Raw genomic sequence first — 18520 nt, 5'->3', positions numbered from 1 at the left:
CCGCGGGAACGCCTTTCACCTGTGCAGATGGGGCCCCGAGACCGTCAGCTCTAAAGTCATAAAGTAACTGATCCCCTTTGTGACGCGATCCCCTTTGTGTCGGCTTATCACCGGCTCCCCCACTGAAGATTTATAGGTATTTTAGATCTTGCCAAAACTACCAGAAGAAAAGGTGAGGGAACACGAGAGTCACTCCTTAAGTTTTTAGGGAAAAGACTGGAAAACAAGCAGCCACCGGCAGATGGAAGAAACGCACAGTCTACACGAGGGACAATATTCAAAATGCTCCGTCATAAAAATAAAGGCCTTTTATTTGGTTTTTCTACGCCGTTACAGGAACACGTGGCAACACGCGGGAGCCCACGGAGACCTGCGGCCACACCCACACCTGCTGTGGGCGTCCACGGGGAAGCCGAAGGGTCACAACACACGCTCGGGGTCACGGGGTCACCTTCTTGTAGGTGACGTGAAGATGCTGAGTCATGGGCTGGGTAGTGGTTGCCATGGAGACCGTCTGTTCGAGTTTGCCGTCAGAATTCAGCCGGAATTTTCGGGTGATCTGAGCAGGACAAAACAAACGCAAACCCCTTAGTTCTGTCTTCCAAGGGCGGCCCTGCCACAGGCCAAGTGTGTGGCACAGGCCGCAACTTGCCGCCTCCATCGTCAGGGGCCCGTGGGCCTCGTGGTGTCCCCGCCAGCAGGTGGGGGGCGTGGGGGGGGGGGTGGACACTGGGCCCACAGCCGCCGCGGGGCGTGCCGGGGTCAAGGCGTCCTGACCTCTGCTCCGGCCCCTCCCTCTGCCCCTGGGCTGTCCCCAAAGACCAACAGGCAAGTGTGGGACTTGGTCTCACCCCAGCCTACTTAGAAGCCAGCCATCCTTCTCTTTCCTGCTTCGTCACCGTTCACTTTCACACCCATGACTCGAACTGACGTAACACGCGTTCTCGGAAAGCTCAGTACGAGCACTTTTGGAACCATGAATTAGTCCGAACAAAGTACGGCGGCCGGTGAGAAAATGCTACCCGTCTGGAACGTTTGCCCAAGAGCGTGGAACACGCAACGGCTGAGACACAACCCTGTGGCCGGGACCTTCTGGGTGTTCCGGACGCGCCGGGGGCCGCAAACGTACGAAATAGAACCTCTGCCGCAGGCCGCAGCCAACCGCTCTGTAACTGACCACCCGGCTCCGAAAAACCAGAAAAGCCACATTTCAGAAAGTCCATTTAAAGGCATCAGGGAACCACCCCGAAGCCGGGACAAAGGTCCCGGAGAGAAGGGTGTGTGGAGACCCAGCTCAGGGCGGCCCTTCACCGGAGTCGTGTGCCTGCCGTGAGCGGCTGCCTGGACCCCGAGGGGACGGCAGCTCCGATTCGTGGCGCGATGCTGCGTGGAGCACTCTGCAATTCCACGCCCAGCGAGGAGGAGAGGCCGTGGAAGCACCGTGGACTTTGGGCTGCCCCCCAGCACCGAGAGTTAACCGGCTATGGGACAGGCAAGGCCAGCTTCGAAGCGACTCAGCCTGCAACGGGCGGGGTCCGCCCCACAACACCCCTCGGTGGGAGACAGCCCCACACACAGCCTCATGGCACCTGAGGTTTCCACACACAGGGTCTAGAGTCCAAGAGGGAAAGAGAGAATAACTGGCTTAGCAAAGGAGGGAAGAGCAGGACGAGCACGGGTACCGGGAACAGGTGCCCCGGGGTGGGGTTGGGGTGCTGATACCGCCCCGGTCAGGAGACCACACGGTATTCCCTGCGGACAATTTCAGCAGAGAATCGGATCTGCCAGAAAGAATAAGGTGGAAGTTCTGTAACTGCAAAATGTGATAATGAAAATTAAAGCCCCCAAGGTGGATTCGGCAGAAGAGTCGCAGCTGGAAAGCGGCTGGTAGAAAACACCCGCTGGACCGTGAGGACAGACAGACCGACGGACGGACGGAAAGTCACAGCTCACACGTGTGGCGGAAACCCCAGCACACAGGACAGAACCATACGGCCAGATGTGAGCAGGTCGCAGCTGTAAGACTCGCATGCAAAGTGCATCCGGGCCTAACACTGGCTGCCCCAGGAGAGCAGGGGCCCCTGAGGCAGGGGCGGGGGCAGGGCGGGCGCCAGGATACAGTGGGACAGCACCACAGAGAAATGACAGAACCGTCACCCAAGGTGTTCTCTTCAAAACTGGAGGCAAAATAAAGACGTCTTTAGACAAAAGAAACTCCACAGATTTCGTATCCCCTTAAACAGAAGACCAGAGGGCCCCCCGCACGGAGAAGCAGGGGCAAACGAAGGGCAGGGCGAGAACAGGCATGTGGGTGGCCACGTGCAGCGAGGCGTGGAAGCACGCGAGTGGGGAAACTGAGGCAGCAGCATGCTTTGCTTCTGTGAGCGGGGGAGGGTGGGAGGGGGCTGACCCACGTCCGGCTCATGGGAGGGGTACGAAAAATGCCTCAGATGACGATGTGCTTGAAAATACCTTCCCTATATTCAAAGTCACACGCCGCTGTGTCAGACACGGTTTCCTTCTGGTCTCCCAGACTCTGACTTGTGACTGAAGGGCGCCAGCCGCGAAAGGCGTCCAGTGAACGAAGCTCCCGGGCTCCGTTTTAGCCAAAGGTACTGGTATGTTCTAAGGCGGGACACACACCTGCTCCCCGCAAAGGATGTTCATCTCTGTCTTCGAGTACAAGGAAAGATTTCCGAGGTCACCTGTGAGGAAATCTGACTCCTGCTAAAGTGACAGGAAACACTTGTATTTCCTCGTGAGAAGAAAAAAGATTCCTTTTGCCGTCATTCAGAAAAAGAGTGGTGGAAGATAAAAAGCAAAGTAAAAAGACGACAGGGCAGGGGAGACGCACGGAGTCCGCGTCCCGTATCCCGCAACTTGGAGCGTGTCCCCAGCGCCAGCAGCTGCCGCCCGGGGGTGCTGGTCACGCAGTCCCAGGCTGCACCCAGGCTCCAGTGCTGGAGCTTGGGAACCTCGCCCATCTGCAAAGTCCCCCCGGTGGCGGTCACCCAGGGCAGACAGCAACACTCGGGAGGACGGGAGAGCACAAGAGGCAGGCCCAGGGGAGCGGAGCACCCAGGACAAGACACACAGACAGACACACAACCGGGGGACCTCATGTGGCACGTAAGCTTCGTCTCACCGTATCAGCGCCTGTAATTCTACGTGACTTCTTCTGGAATTTCATTTAAGAACAAACAAGGCTTGGGGCACCTGGGTGGCTCAGTCGGTTAAGCGTCCGACTTCAGCTCAGGTCATGATCTCGTGGTCAGTGTGTTCGAGCCCCGCGTCGGGCTCTGTGCCGACAGCTCGGAGCCTGGAGCTGCTTCGGATTCTGTGTCTCCCTCTCTCTCTGCCCCTCCCCCGCTCATGCTCTGTGTCTCTGTCTCTCAAAAAAAATTAAAAAAAAAAAAATACGCCTGGCTTTTACCTTTGAGACCACTTCTCAGGGGACACAGGTGGAGACATGTGGTCTTGCGGTGCCCTCAGCTGAGTGCCCGGGACCACGCTGCACAGGGACGTGCAGGTGAGGCACTGCCTTGTGAGCCACGGGAAAGAGCGAGGCCGCTGCTTATTTACTCTGAGCCCGTGAGAGGCTCCTCAAAACATCTAACACCTGAGGACAACTGGCCTTTTCTGAACGGCTGTCTCTGCGTGGCTGGAGGGGCCTCTGGAAATACCACACGGCCCCCCACAGCCCGCCTCACGGTGCAGTGATCCAAGTGTGGCCTCCCCTCACCTCTGCCTCTCCATGCCAAACCTGCGACGGCCATCCTATTCCAGCGTAAGCAGCGTGGCGACGGGCAGCAGGCGGGCAGGAGACAGGAGGCAGGAGGCAGGAGGCAGGCCTGGGGAGCACAGCCCGACCGCCAGTCCAGGAAGGATGCGGGGCTGGGGAGCGAGGGGCCACCCTGCGCCCACCGCCCCCAGAGCACACTCACTGGGCTCTGGTCAGGTCGGGCACCTCCGGCACGCGCCGTGTGGCCTCCGGAGTGCTGTCAGCCTGTCGCGGAGATGACAGCGGTCACAGCGGAGCACTCGGAGCCACCAGCGCACAGGCCCCGAGAGTCGCCCGCCAGGTTCCTTTGGAACTGGAGGCCCTCGGAGGACGTTTCTCGTCCCCCCCTACTGCCGGTCGCTGGAAAGATGTAAAGTCGAGGCAGGCTGCACGCTGCCTTGCTCGGTGGTTCCCACGGCCTCTGCCCGTAGACAGCAATCTGGTAAGCTCGCTCAGAGTAATTCCGTGTTCATCCCAAGTCGGTCACGACAGCGAAGGCATCGTCGAAGACCCATCTGGGCCACAGACAGATCCTCATCTGAGGAACGGGAGGCTGGAAGGAGCCGCTAGCTTCGACAGCTTCGAAGGGGAGCCGGTCCAGGCGGCCCGGTGATCGCAGACGGCACGCTCAGACCGCGGGGAGCCCGGCTCCCGCGCACGCAGCCGGGCCGAGGGCCCACGAGCCTCTGGAGGTGCAGAAGAGTCCCTCTTGACAAACGCCAGTTGTTCTCTTAGCCAAGGGTGCCCATTTTCCCTAGACTGCGCCCACCGCAGGGAAGTGCGCTGCGGCGGGAGGCGCGCTGTGAGAATTTCTTGATGTCTTAATGCTTTCTAAAAGCATGTTTTTCCTTGTTTTGTTCAGTAGAGAAAAGGTGGAAAAGGAAATTCAGGAGGAAGATGGCTTTCACTGTGTGTTAGTTCCTAAAACAAAGAAATCAGGAAGCCACAGCGGTTACCGTGCTCGCCGTAGAGCAGGTTTGATGTGGAGGTGTGGTGGAGGGTGCGGAGGTGACAGGGGCCGAGCTTCACAGCCGCGGGAATCCCGGCGAGCCGACAGCTACCCTCCAGCCGGGCCTGCCGTCATTCCTCGGTGGCCTGCCGCCGGTCCGCACGACCGAGAATCCAAGCGCACGCACGCTCGCCCCCAGCTTACTGAGACACACGACACTGTGTAGGTGCAAAGTGTGGGCTGGACGCAGGTGTCTCTGGTGCTAGCTGACCCCCATCACCTCACACAGTTACTTTCTGTGTACGGGGTGTGAGATCTGTAAGATCTACTGTATACAATACGGTAGAAACTGCAGACACCATGCTGGGCATCACGTCCCCACGACTCACTCCTCTTCTAGCTGGACGTCTGTGCCCTTGACCTACAACCTGCCATCCCTCCGCCCCTAGGCAACAACCAGCAGTGTTTCTTTTCCTGCCTTATTTTACTTTAGCACGATCCCCTCGGGGTTTTATCCATGTGGCAGATGACAGGATTTAATTCATTTTAAAATTCTAACATTCCTTGTGTGCGTGCGTGGGGGTGCACGTCGCACACATACTCGCTCTGCCCATCGGTGCACACGAAGGCTGCTTCCGTGTCTCTGTGAACGGGTGAGGAGTTCACAGTGGGTCCAGGGGGCAGTGTCTGTCTCACGGCCGTAGACACACAGCTGCTCCACGACTGTAACCAGACCCCTGCCCTGCTGCTCGCGGGCGACAAGGAGAGGGGGTTGCCAGAGTGGGGCGAGGGGGAGGTGAGGGAGAGAGGAAGCCAGGAAGAGAGGTCACTTTGAGAGAAGGCACAAAGACAGAAGGATGAAGAACTCACTTAATAGCTTAACTGGAGACAGAAGAAAGACTTGGTGAAATCGAAAACGGGTCGATAAAAATATCCAAGTTGGGGGCGCCCGGCTGGCTCAGGGGGAGCGTGTGACTCTTGATCTCCGGGTTGGTAGTTCGAACACCATGTTGGGGGTAGAGATTTCTTAAAAATACAATCTTTAGGGGCACCTGGATGGCTCAGTCGGTTGAGCGTCCAGCTCTTGATCGTAAGCTCAGGTCACGATCTCGCCGTTTGTGAGTTCGAGCCCCGAGCAGGACTCTGCCGACAGCGTGGAGCCTGCTTGGGATTCTCTCTCTCCCTCTCTCTGCACCTCCCCTACTCCTGCACATGTGTGCTCTTTCTCAAAAATACATGAACTTTAAAAATAAAACAAAATCTTAAAATTTTTTAAACGTTTATTCATTTTTGAGAGAGAGAGAGAGAGAGAGAGAGAGAGTGTGTGTGTGTGTGTGTGTGTGTGTGTGTGTGTGTGTGTGTGTGAGCGGGGGAGGGGCAGAGAGAGAGGGAGACACAGAATCTGAAACAGGCTCCAGGCTCCGAGCTGTCAGCACAGAGCCCGACATGGGGCTCAAACCACGAACCGTGAGATCATGACCTGAGCCGAAGTCAGACGTTTAACCGACTGAGCCACCCAGGAGCCCCAATACAATTTTTAAAATATCCAAACTGAGTAGTATAGAGAAAACAGACTGAAGAATCAACAGCCTCAGGGATGTGTGGTACAAGATTAAATGGCTTGACATATGCTTAACAGCAGTTCCAAGGGGAAAACAGGAATAACTGAGCAGGAAAACAGTTGAAGAAATAATGTCTGAAAACCCCCAAATATGAAAAACACAATCTTACAGTTCCAAGAGTTTCAGGAGACCAGCCCAGGCCCACAGGAGATCTGAAGGGCCGGCACCCCTTTCCCCAACTTCTTTTCCTTTTCCCCTTTTGGGAACCACACATTAGCAACTCGGACAAACCAGGGCATATACGGGGAGGTCAGAGTGTGCCTGCACACGCCCAGGGAAAGGCTCAGAAGAGACCTGAGGAGACCTTCAGTTTACGTCTTGGGTGGTTCCTGCGCACAGGCAGTCTACACCAAAAACAAAAACAAACAAACAAAAAACCCACCCCAAAACAGTAAACATAAATAAATGGATGCCCATCCCACGTTCATGGATTAGACGACTCAGTATCAGTAAGATATCAATACTGCTCAGGGATCTACAAAACTAACGAAATCCCTATCAAAACCCCAACAATATGTTTTGTAGAAACAGAAAAATCCATCCTAAGAGTCACATGGAATTCTCAGGGACCCGGAATAGCCAAAAAAATCCTGAAAAGGAAGAACAAAACTGGAAGACACACACACCTCTTGATTTCACAACAGCGCGGCTCTGGCATACAGACAGACATACAGACGATGGACCAGAACAGACACCTCAGAAACAAGCCCTCACATACGTGGTCAATTTTCAACACAGCTGCCAAGACCACCCTATGTGGGAAGGACGGTCTTTGTAACAAACAGCGCTGGGAAAACTGGACGTCCACGTGCGAAAGAACGAAGCTGGACGCTTCCCTAGCCCCACACACAAAAACTAACTCAACGCGAGTCAGAGACTTCAATGTCACAGCTAAAACAATAAAACCCTTAGAAGAAAACAGCACAAACGCTTCACTGCGCGGGACTTGGCGATGTTTGGACGTGACACTGAATGTAGAGCCAGCAACAGAAAAAACAGACAAACCGTAATTCATGAAAATTACAAATTTGTATGCGTCCAAAGACACCAAACAGTAAAAACAACTCACGAAACGAGAGAAACATCGGCCGGTCGCGTCTCTGGTAACAGAAGTCCGGCTGCCGCCCCGACGGCTCGAGCGGCCGGAGGCTGAGGACGTGGAGGAGGGGGCCTCCCGCACAGCCGCCGTGGGGCTCGGCGTGGGCTTCCTCACGAAACCAGAAACGGGACCACCGCGCGACCCCGCCAGCCCGCTTTCGGGTCCACGCTCAGAAGAACCGAAAGCGGCGTCCTGCAGATGTCTGTGCACCCACGGTAACCGCCTTCCAGCCGCTACAAGGTGCAGGCGGCCCTGGCGTCCGCCACGGATGAACGGATGAGCAAAATGTACCACATACACACAACAGAGTAGTACGCGGCCCGAAGAAGGAAGTTCGGCAATATCCCACAACACGCACGAACCCTGGGCACGTTGCACTACGTACAATAAGCCAGTAACCAAAGACACACAGGGTGCGACTCTGCTTGGATGAGGTCCCTGGAGTCGTCAGGCTCGTAGCGCACCGAGTGGGACACGGGGCACCGGGGGCCGTAGGGGGAGACAATGGGGAGTCGTGACTCACGGGGCATAGAGCTTCAGTCTTAGGAAACCCAAGTGTCCTGGGGATGCGTGGTGGTGATGGCTGCTCGATTGCACGAATATACTTAACACCACGGACGCACGTCCGTAAACACAGGTAGGATGTGGAGCGCCCGGGGGGCTCAGTCAGTTAAATGTCTGACTCTCGATTTTGGCTCAGGTCGTGATCTCACGGTTTGTGGGATCGAGCCCTGTGTCGGGCTCTGTGCTGACAGTGTGGAGCCTGCTTGGGATTCTCTACCCATCCCCGCTGCCCCTCCCGTGCTGGCGTGCACATGTGCACTCTCTCTCTCTCAAACAAATACATAAACGTGAGACAATTGCTTGAGAAACGGTCAAGATGCTGAAGTTTGTTGTATGTATTTCATCCCACAGTTTAAAAAAAAAAAAAAGAAAAAACAAAGTTCGGGAGTGAAATAGTCCCAAGAGACTTGCTAAGAGCAGACTATGCTACGAGAAGGGCCACTGATGTAGGTCTTGAGGATGAAGGGAGATGATACCGCTGGAGACGCAGGGCCACAGGGAGGAGAGGAGAGCAGCACACAGAGAAGCAGTGGGTAATGAGAAGAGGGCACCATTTCCCCTCAATGTAATTTCCCTGCAAATCAACTATTTAAAGCCAAAAGAATAGTACCGTGAAGATTTATGGTGTGTGTGTGTGTGTGTGTGTGTGTGTACTTTTGACATCGATGTTTACACAAACATGTTACGGGTGTGACGACACCGTACAGAAGAAACGGTCAGTGGGACTGCAGAGCGGGAAGAAGGAAGCATCGGCTGTGAAGTCGGATTATCCACAACCAGTGTGAAGGGGCAAATGTCACGGTAGCCTCCAAGCAACCATTAAAAAAACGAGGGAGACACAGTTGAGAAGCTAACAGCCATAGAAACGATGAGACCTCTCATTTGTGACCACGTGGGTGGGCCTAGCATGAGTGCAACAAATCAGCCAAAGAAAGACAGAAACCAGAGAATTTCACTTATATGTGTTATCTAAAAAACAAAACAAGCAAAAAAAGCAGGAAGAGACCCATAAATGCAGACAACGCGCCGGTGGTTGCCGGGGGGGGGGGGGGGGGGGCTGGAGAGAAGGGCGCAGGGGAGAGGGAGGGCCAGGCTTCCGGTTCTGGTTCCGGGGCGAAGGAGTCCCGGTGTGGGACCACAGCCAGTGGCGCTGGAGGAGCGTCTCGTGGTGACAGCCGGGAGCTACGCTCGTGGGAGCACGGTGTCCTGCCCACACTGTCCGGCCACCGCGTTGTACACCTGAGAGTGACGTGACAATGTGTGTCAACTATATTTCAATAAGAAAAAGCGGGGGGGGGGGGGGCACCTGGGTGGCTCAGTTAAGCCTCTGACTCTTGGTTTCAGTTCAGGTCATCATCTCGTGGTTCATGGGTTACAGCCTGTGTTGGGCTCTGCACCGACCGTACGGAGCCTGCTTGGGATTCTCTCTCTGGCCCTCCCTCACTCTGTCTCTCTAAAAAATAAATAAATAAACATAAAAAAAAAAAAACCTAACAGAGTAAGACAGAATGCCAAATATATTTAACCCAAGAGAATGCAGTAAAGGAACAAAAACAAGAAAGAACAAAAAAACAAATCAAGATGGCGGTCTTACAACCAACCATACGAGTAATATTGTTCTTAAATGTAAGTGGACTCAACATTCCAGTTAAAATATAGTTTTTTGACAATAAAAGCAAGCCTACAAGAGATGTACTCTGAATGCAGACAAAGAGGTTCAATGTAGAAAGGTAGGAAGACAGACACGGCACATAGACAACCACCACCGGAGAGCAGGTATGGTTGTTATTCTCCAACTTCAAGGTACACGCAAGTTACCAAGGGTAACATGTCATAAACATGAAATATCATACGTACGCATTTAATAACAGAGCTTCGAAGTTGTGAAGCAAAAGCAGGCGGAAGTAAAGGAGAGAATTAGCCTCAATGATTGTTGGAGAGTTTAACACCTGTCTGCAATCAGATAGAACCAGACTCCCTCCCCCAAAAAGTTCAGTAGTATGCTAGAAATCTGAATGACGCCATCAAGCCACCTGACCTAACAGTGTCAGGTCCGCTCACCCGACAACTGTCGACTTCTTACTCATCTGGACTGTGTATGATATATTCACCAAGTTATAGCACACATTGTGGCATAAAGTAACTCTAAGAACATGTTCTCTGGGCTTTACAGAGTTGAATTAGAAGTCACTAGCAATACGATAAGTAGAAAATCCTTAAATATTTGGAAAGTAGTAGCATACCTTCCAAATAATCCAGTTCCAAAAAGAAAGTCACTAGAGAAAATATTTTGAGCTAGGAGGTCGTAAGAACACACTCTACTAGTACCTGAGGGAGGCAGCTGAGGCAGGGCTTACAGGAAAATTCATAGTTTCAAGTGTTACAAGCTAAAAATGGGCTAGATATCAATGATGCAAGTTTCTCATTTAAGAAATCAAAAAACAGGAGGAAATTAAACTCCGGATGATTAGAATAAAAAATAATATGAAGCAAAACTTCTCCAATTTATGTACTTTAGCAATACAAAAATTCAGCAATAACTAAAAATGATAAATCATTACAATCAGGTGGGGTTTACCTGAAGGATGCAAGGTTGGTTCGACATCTGAAAAACTGTTCCTATAACGAATCACATTAAGAGAATAATATAGCAGGGGCGCCTGGGTGGCTTGGTTAAGTGTCTGACTTTAGCTCAGGTCACGATCATGCGGTTCGTGGGTTCGAGCCCCGAGTCTGTGCTGACAGCTCAGAGCCAGGAGTCTGGTTCAGATTCTCCCTCTCTCTCTGTTCCTCCCCCACTCGTGCTCTGTCTGTCTCTCTCTCTTTCTCAAAAATAAACAAACATTAAGGAAAAAAAACAACAAAAAAACATCAATTCCAAAATCATAAACCTTAAAGTAAAAGAGAAAACCATAAAAATTCTTGGAGAAAATGCAAGTTATTCATCTCTGCTGCCTGGCTTGGGCAAAACAACTTACGAAAGGGCATTAAAAGGACAAACCGTAAAAGACAAGACTGGTAACAGAACGTGAAAAGTAAGACACTTTGTTAACGAAACGAAAAGCTAAGTCATCAGCTGGAACGCTGTTACCGTGTCAACGTGCAGACCTTGCATGCAGAACGCGGAACCTTCAGAGCTGGGCGACAGGGGCACAGGATGCGGGCGCTGGCTTCACAGATGAGAAACGGGCACCAGGAGGGTGCGACCCCATCAGGCATCCGGGAGTGTGTTTATCAGCACAGGGAATGCCGTCCGCGGCCACTCAAGGACCAGTGCCGCAGAGAGGGCGGCCCGGGGACCGTAGTGAGGTCGCGCTGGGCACCAGTAAGCCTGGCGCCCACGGGACTGGGCGGTGGCAGGCCGAGGTCGTCACCCGAGAAGTGAAACCACGTGTCTGCGTGCAGGAGCGCAGACACTCGTGACGGCCCAGAGCTGCAAACAAACCAACCCACGTCCGTCAAAGAGAGTAGACAAAGCTGTGACGGACGTGCCCTGGGCATCAAAACACCCAAGCTTCCGCTAAGAGCAATAGCAGGAATGAATCTCAAAAGTGTTTCCCTGAACGAAAGGAGTAAATACTGGATGGTTCCATTCATAAGGGGTCCCAGAAGTCGCACACCTAGTCTGTGGCAACAGAAATCTGGCCCTGGTTGGGGGGCAGGGGCTGGGGGCCGGGCTATTACGGTCTTGACTTACGGGCATGGACACCTCAAGTGTATGCGCTAATTCTACGTAACTATACTTCAAAAGAGTTGATTTTTTTTAAGTAAAAAAAAAAGAAAAAAAAAATTCTAGTAATCTCTGATAATTAAAACACAGTGGACTGGCCCAGGGTGGACAGGCAGGGCGCCTGGACGGGGAGGGGGGTGGCAGACAGGCAGGGCGCCTGGACGGGGAGGGTGACGCAGGCCCTTCCGGCTGGGGCTGGGACAGCGAGCCTTTTATCCGCACAAAAGTCTAGGTGCGTTGATGAGCTGAAGGGGAGGTTTTAAGTCAAGCTGTAATGCTTCCGGAAAAAAATACATAGAATACGTATTTTCTGACCTGTGTTCAGGGAAGACTGGTTAATTAGGAAACACCAAAACCTATCCAGAAAGGAGAGCCTGGGAAACTGAACCACATATAATTAAAGTTTAGTAAGAGAAGGAAGTGATACAGACAGGACTGGATACTGGCACCACAAGTAACTGACAAGGAACTTATATCCAAATTATATGGGGACGAAGCCGGCGGGACAGACACAGCGGACGCGGGTCAGAGGGCCGGGTCAGGACTTCCCAAGAGGAGGGACCAAGCAGGCAGGGATGGACACTGCTCAGCCTCACTGGCCGTCAGAGCAGCCTGACCGCACAAGTCGGCACCTCAGGACGCGGGGAGTTTCTGGAAGGCAGGGCCTCTCTGATCCTCAGTGTCAGATGGGGGCAGGGGCTGGACCTGCTGTCTCAGAGCCGTGTGGACAGTGTGGAGTCCTGCACGACCAAACACAGATGGCAAGTAACAGAGAAGGGTGAGGACGGGGTTGGGCTTCAGTGGCAGACAGGCAGGGACCTGTCCCGACACCTGCCACTCCCAGGGGTCTGCAGAAGCCAGGCGTTCTGCCTGCCAGCTGCTGGGAGGACAGACACACACTTCCAGTCCCCGCTCCCCTCCCTTCTTCTGGCCCCACGTGTGAGCTTCTCACTTCCAGGTTCTGTCCATGTCGAGCCAGCGGGGAGGCCAACCCAGGCACCCACCAGCCTTCGGTCGGCCGGGTCACTCTGCGGGGCTGAGCCTTCCTCTGGCCCTGCCCCCACAGGCTTCACCTCACCTCCTCTGTCCTGCAGAGAGGGGATCCTCTGTTTCCTAAAGCCCAAAGTCAGTTCTCCAGCAAAAATAAAGCTCCCCCCACCTCCACAAAACGCCGATAAAATAAGTAACCTCTGGCAAGTACCAGCAAGAAAAAGAGACAACGGTCATACGCAAAAGATCAGAGATGTAAGGTGGACACAGAATGGCAGAGAGAGACCAGTACGTGTCACTTCTTCCTCAAACTTGAAAACCTAGAAGAAAGGGCACCTTTCCCGGGAACCGTGAGGGGAGGCTGCCAACGGAGCAACGAGGGAGAGGGTCGGGCAAGCAGGGAGGGAAGCAGGGGCCGCCCAGGCTGGGCCCAGATGCTGTCCCCTGGACACCCACCAGGAACAGGCAATTTCCACGGGGCTCCCTCCTTGTCAGGGAATGGAAACCACTAAAAAGCTCCCAGCTCACTCTGTGAAAAACTGATACCCAAATGGATAATAATTCCTGAAAATCATGCAAGTAGGAGCTACCCTCAAAAAGCAGGCACGCCTCAACACTTAGAAGTTATTATTCTGATTCACTGCGTCAACAGCTTCAATGAGAAAAAACACAGAATCCTCCCAAAAGAGGCTGCAAATGCATTTGATGAAACTCAAAACCCCTTCCTGAATATAATTCTTACCATAGTAAAAACACAGTAGAAACAGGATGTCCTTACCCGACCAGCCCGCGAGCCCCTCACGGGGTGAGCGCCAACACACGTCTCTGCTCGGTCAGGGTTGTGCCCAAGAACCAGCTGTCAGATGTGACAGACACGTCCCAGTTCAGCACAGGTGGACAGAAACCAGAGCCCTCCCACCACCAACAGCAATCAGAAGGCGAAGCCACGTGCCGTCGGTACAGCCACGAACGCTAGAGAGGACCACGACGTCACCTGCCATGAAACGTCCAACACCTACATAACTACACAAGATTATAAAGAAAGAAACTTGGTGCCCCCGAAAGAGCGCAAACTAGACCTGAAACCATGGCAACACAGCCCCGAGCCGCTGTGTGCTGCTGCAGACGAGGAGGCCGCTTCTCCCCGGATTCATTCGTGCACTTGTGCAGCCCAGCACATACGGCTCATGCAGAAGAGGAAGTGCTGAAGAATTCACCAAGGAAATTTAGAGAAAGGAGTATCGGGAACCTACGTTATTGAACAATTTTAAATTACTATCAGTGAGGAGGCAGACAGACAGATGGACACTTCCTCTCCCCATCTGTGGGATGGGCCCGAGCCAGGCAGGACACTTCAGGTCTGTGGGGCACTGGTCACCACGGGTCTGTACACGGCATCACGGGAAAACAAATCTGGGACGGACTGGGGTCTGAGTGTGAAAAGCTACAAGAGTGTGGGGAAGGGAGGGATGCTTGGATACTCTGGTCATCTGAGCAGAAACACCTCCCAGAGCCAGAACCCAAATCCAGACGCCATGGAGGGAAAGACCCCTGGAGGGAGCGACAGGAAAGCTCACAACGGGTGGTGGAGCACGGCACAAGCCAAACTACCACGTGCCACCAAACGGGGACTGTGTCACATAAGCAGCAGACACGGGGGTACCAGCCACGCACACAGAAAGCGCCCGTAAATGACAACGCACACAACACAGGCAAGGACCGCGAACGTCAAGTAGGAGAGGAGACGTGGGGACGCTCGCTGCATCCACGAGTTCGACGTAAACACGGCCGAGATGCCGTCTTCGATCCGTCAGACTTGCGAGGGCCAGTAAGTCTGCGAGCAGCGCTGATGAAGGAGCAGCGAGCCAGGTGCCCTCACGCAACGCTGGTGGCAACGCGGCGGTCAAGAAAAGCACTTTAACGGAATCTGTCACGATTTAAAATGTGCCTTTGACCCAGCAATTCAATCGGGAGAAATCTCGCAGAAGCGGACAGCACAAACGCAGAAGGACGTGTGTGCCCGAAAAACGGCAAACCCGAGGCCCCCGCCCGCTGGCCAGGGACCAGGTGTCTGAATGGTGGCACACCCCCATGCGGGCACGAGAAAGCACGGGCAGACAGGCTCGGTCAAGCAGAAAGGCAGACTTCAGGCCGAGGGATGGGCCGTGACCCTGGCCCGAGTGCGTGACGGTGGCGAGGGCACCCGTGAGGGGACTGCGGTGTGGACTCACCTGCTCCACGTGGGGCTCCTTGGCGAAGGAGATCCTGGCGACGGAGTGGGACGTGATGCATAGCTCCTGCCCGTTCACCTCGCCCTCCTCCACCTCCACGATGCCTGTGGGACCGCCAGTCCTCAGTGTCCCGCCCGCGGCTTCCTAGGCCGCTGCTCCCACCACCGGCCTTTGCACCCCAGGCTTCGACAGGTCTGAACTTTGAAGCCATCGAGGCAACGACCTGTCCCCCTGGCCAGCACAGAGACTCCCAGGCGTCGAGGGGGAAAGACTCACGGGTCCTCTTATAGCTGGGGCGGGGGGGGGGGGGGGGGGTCTGTGGAGGGTCATTCTCTCCGGGGGTACCCTGACCCTGGCCCTGCCCTGGGCCCCATGAAAAAGGCCAGGAGGCATCCCCCTCCCAGTTGTTTGCTGCCCCCTCGACCTCCAGCTCACTACTGCCTTGGGCAGGCCCACCCCAAGTCGGGCTGGTTCTGACTGTCCACCTGCTTCTAGGAAGTGAGCCTCACTTGGACCAGTGAGCAAGGTTAAAGGTCAAGCAGGTGTGATTCGAGTAATTTCCAATTAATCAACCCTGTGAGCTATCTGAGGGTGGCCTGGCACTGGGGGCAGTGCGGACTTCCAGAGAACCTCGGGCCACGTGTGGGCCTCCTGGTCTGGTTCCCTCCACGCAGCCCCAGCCTACAGGAAACACCCGTGTGCAGCTCAGGGGAAAAGGGGACCCGCAGCCCCTGCCACCAGCTCCCTCCCGCCAGCCCCACTGGGCCTGTCCGAAGGCCTGATGCTTCCCAGAGGTCACTTGCAGAGTGGCAGGCGGGACGCAGATGCCACCTCTGGCGCTGGCCACCCCTCTGCTGGCACGCGGGCAGGGGGCGGGCCGTCCAGGGACAGTACCTGTGTTCTGGGCGCTGACGAAGGCCACCTTGTTGGTGTCGGGCTTGAGGCGGATGAAGCCACACTCCCTGTGCATGGGCTTGTGCGTGTCCGGGTGGAAGGCGTTGAACCTAGCGGGCGGGAGGGTGAAGGCCCAGGTAGCGGATACCCCCGAGACAGGGCCGGGCTGCGTGCACGTGCCCGTCTCACTGTACGAAGCCCCCACCCACCAAATGCTTCTTGTTCACGTGGAAAATGCAGAGACACATAAAAGACACGGCCCAAGAGACACGAGAGGCCACGTGTGTGGCCCGGCTGCCAGGTACGTCGGGACTTTCTGTCTCCAACCCAGAAGCCGCTCCTCTAGGTGCCACCCGCCCTCGCTCTCGTCTGTGTCCCCGTCTTCCCGAGCATCACGACTGACAGTGACCTTGATGACAGAAACTCGGTCTCCATAGTTTAGGCACGCGCCTCCCGCAAGGCTCCTCCGTGCTTTTCAGTCCCACGCACCCCACGAGCACAGTCGAATCCCGCCCTCACCCCAGGCTTTGCCTCTTGGGAGCTATTATCGTGCTCGGGGGTCCCACCAACCCCCACGTAAGACACAGCAGGCACGAAGTCAGGGTGCTGACAGAGGACCTCAAAGGCCGTGCGCTTGGCTGTGTGGCACGAATCTGAGAACCACGATACCAACCGCTTCTCTGAGACCTCACACGGCTCGGCTCAGGGGGGAATTCCGGGAAAGGCATGTTCGTCATTTTATTCTCAGTGACACGGGGGTGGCTGGTCTCCATACAGGACCGCGGCAGACACTGGGAACTTAACCGAGTGCCGGCACCACTGATGGTGTGTTTGCATCAACACGCCCGAGGCTTTGTGGTCGGCCGCGCGTCTTCAGAAACGCGACCACCAGAAAGCACCTCGTTACCCACTGTGCGGCCAGATTCGGGGCAGGGAGAGGGCGCGTCTCCGAAATACAACCAAGTTCCTTTGTGTCTTCCCACCCGGCGCCCGCCGCTCCGTCCCCGGCCCGGACCTGCTCTCGCACGCGGTCGGGGGCACACTTACGAGAAGTTCAGCACGGGCTGGCCCACGTGGGAGATGTACACCTCCTCCAGGTACCGGAAGGGCTGCAGCGTCGGGAAGGTGCCGGCTCCCGGCGGGTCGGACAGCCAGGTGCCCAGCATCCAGGACAGCGGCTCCACCACCGGGTTCATCGTGGGGGGCTCTGAGGACAGAGGGAAGAGGCGGTCAGTGGGCTCCGTGTCCACGCTCGGTGAGGGAGCACGCCCTCGTGCGGACAGCAGAGCTGGTGCCTCCGTGAACGCGCACCAGCCGGCCGTCGAGCCGGGGAGAGACAGTCAGCAAATGTCATCTTGTCAGATGCAGCTCCCACACGGGGGAGACGGCAAGAGGGCCTGGAGGTGGGCGGGGCTGAGGCCAAGTCCAAGGAAGACAGGACCCGCGGAGGAGGGCTGCCCTGCGCCAGGCTGGCGGCAAGAAGTGGGAACAGCTGTGGGTGGAAAACGGCGGGTCGCCCCTCCACCGTGGGAGCCCGCCCAGGCAGACACAGGTGGCCGGGGGGGGGGGGGGGGGGGGGGGGGGGAAACCCGCTCCTTCCCCCAGCTGGCCGGCTCCTCCCGGCCTCTGCAGATGGCCTGTGGACAGCTGGGAGTGAGCATGGCCATAAGACTTTCGTAGTTAGACGACAAGAGAAAAGTGAAGTCGGGACTTCGGCTACCACCTATGGTGGAGACCAGGAATAAAAGCTTCATAGTCAAAGGTCTGGAGTGGGACAGAGCAGACAAACACCCTGCCCATGGGGACACCGGTGTCCCACCGAGGGAAGAGAGCAGTCCACCAAGAAATAAGAAAAGGATGCTGAGTGTGTGGCGAAAGAGGCGACAAGCCGAAAGGGGGTGGGGGTGTGTGGCATTTGAGCTTGAAACTTCGAGGGCGGAGGACGGCCCCCTGAGATGCGTGCAGAGGCCGCGGTGGGAGTGGGCCTGTGGCCGCTCCGGGACACGGAGGCTTCCTCAGGGCCAGCCGGGCCAGATCCTGGAGGACCCTGGGGACGTCTGAGTGGGAGACGCGGGGGCAGCACATGCCTGGCGGTGGAAGAGGGCGGCCTGGGCCCCGTGTCGCCGGTGGAAAGGGCCAGATCCCAGGGGTGCCCTGCAGGGAGAGCCAGCTGCACGCACTGATGTCTGGGATGCAGGGCTGGCGAGCAGCGCCCGAGGTTCAAGGCATCAGGGAGACAAGGGGAGAGCAAAGCTCGGATGGTTTGGGCCTGCGGTTCTCAGAATAAACAGAAATCGCTGTCTTTCAGCCAGCCAGCCAGCCAGCCACAGCCTCTGAGAGGCTCTCTGTCCAGCGGACCCTGTGTCGCATCCAGGGCAGCACTTGGAGCCGCTGTCCAGGCCCCACCTGCTGGTCCAGTCCCCTCTGAGAGCAGTGCCCGCCTGGGCTGGTGAGCATGGCCCTTCCCCTGGGCACATAGCCTAGGGTGGCGGTGGTGGAACTGCAGCCAGGCCCCGTGGGCCTGGGATGAGGGGGAGAGAGACAGACAGGGAAGGACCCAGAGACGGAGGGAGGCAGACGGACAGACACAGAGACAGGGAAGGACCCAGAGACGGGGGAGAGACAGACAGACAGACACAGACATAGAGACAGACAGGGAA

General features: G+C 55.7%; 1 protein-coding gene across 4 annotated transcripts in view; it reads right to left on the bottom strand.

Moving 5' to 3' along the window:
- Window positions 1–293: 293 nt before the first annotated feature.
- Window positions 294–18520, bottom strand: part of THAP4 (THAP domain containing 4) — a 41662-nt gene continuing 23435 nt past the window's right edge. For all 4 annotated transcript variants that reach the window (XM_049614509.1, XM_049614508.1, XM_049614510.1 and 1 more), the window contains exons 3-6: window positions 16908–17067; window positions 15861–15970; window positions 14967–15070; window positions 294–559 (exon numbers count right to left, since the gene is read on the bottom strand). In XM_049614509.1, the coding sequence (XP_049470466.1) occupies window positions 440–559; window positions 14967–15070; window positions 15861–15970; window positions 16908–17067 (494 nt within the window). In that variant the 3' untranslated portion in view covers window positions 294–439. The remainder of the gene's footprint in view (window positions 560–14966; window positions 15071–15860; window positions 15971–16907; window positions 17068–18520) is intronic.

Source organism: Panthera uncia (assembly GCF_023721935.1).
Source record: "Panthera uncia isolate 11264 chromosome C1 unlocalized genomic scaffold, Puncia_PCG_1.0 HiC_scaffold_3, whole genome shotgun sequence".
Classification (NCBI taxonomy): domain Eukaryota; kingdom Metazoa; phylum Chordata; class Mammalia; order Carnivora; family Felidae; genus Panthera; species Panthera uncia.
Note: the sequence above shows the minus strand (reverse complement) of the source record. Positions and strands in the feature narration are given on the sequence as shown.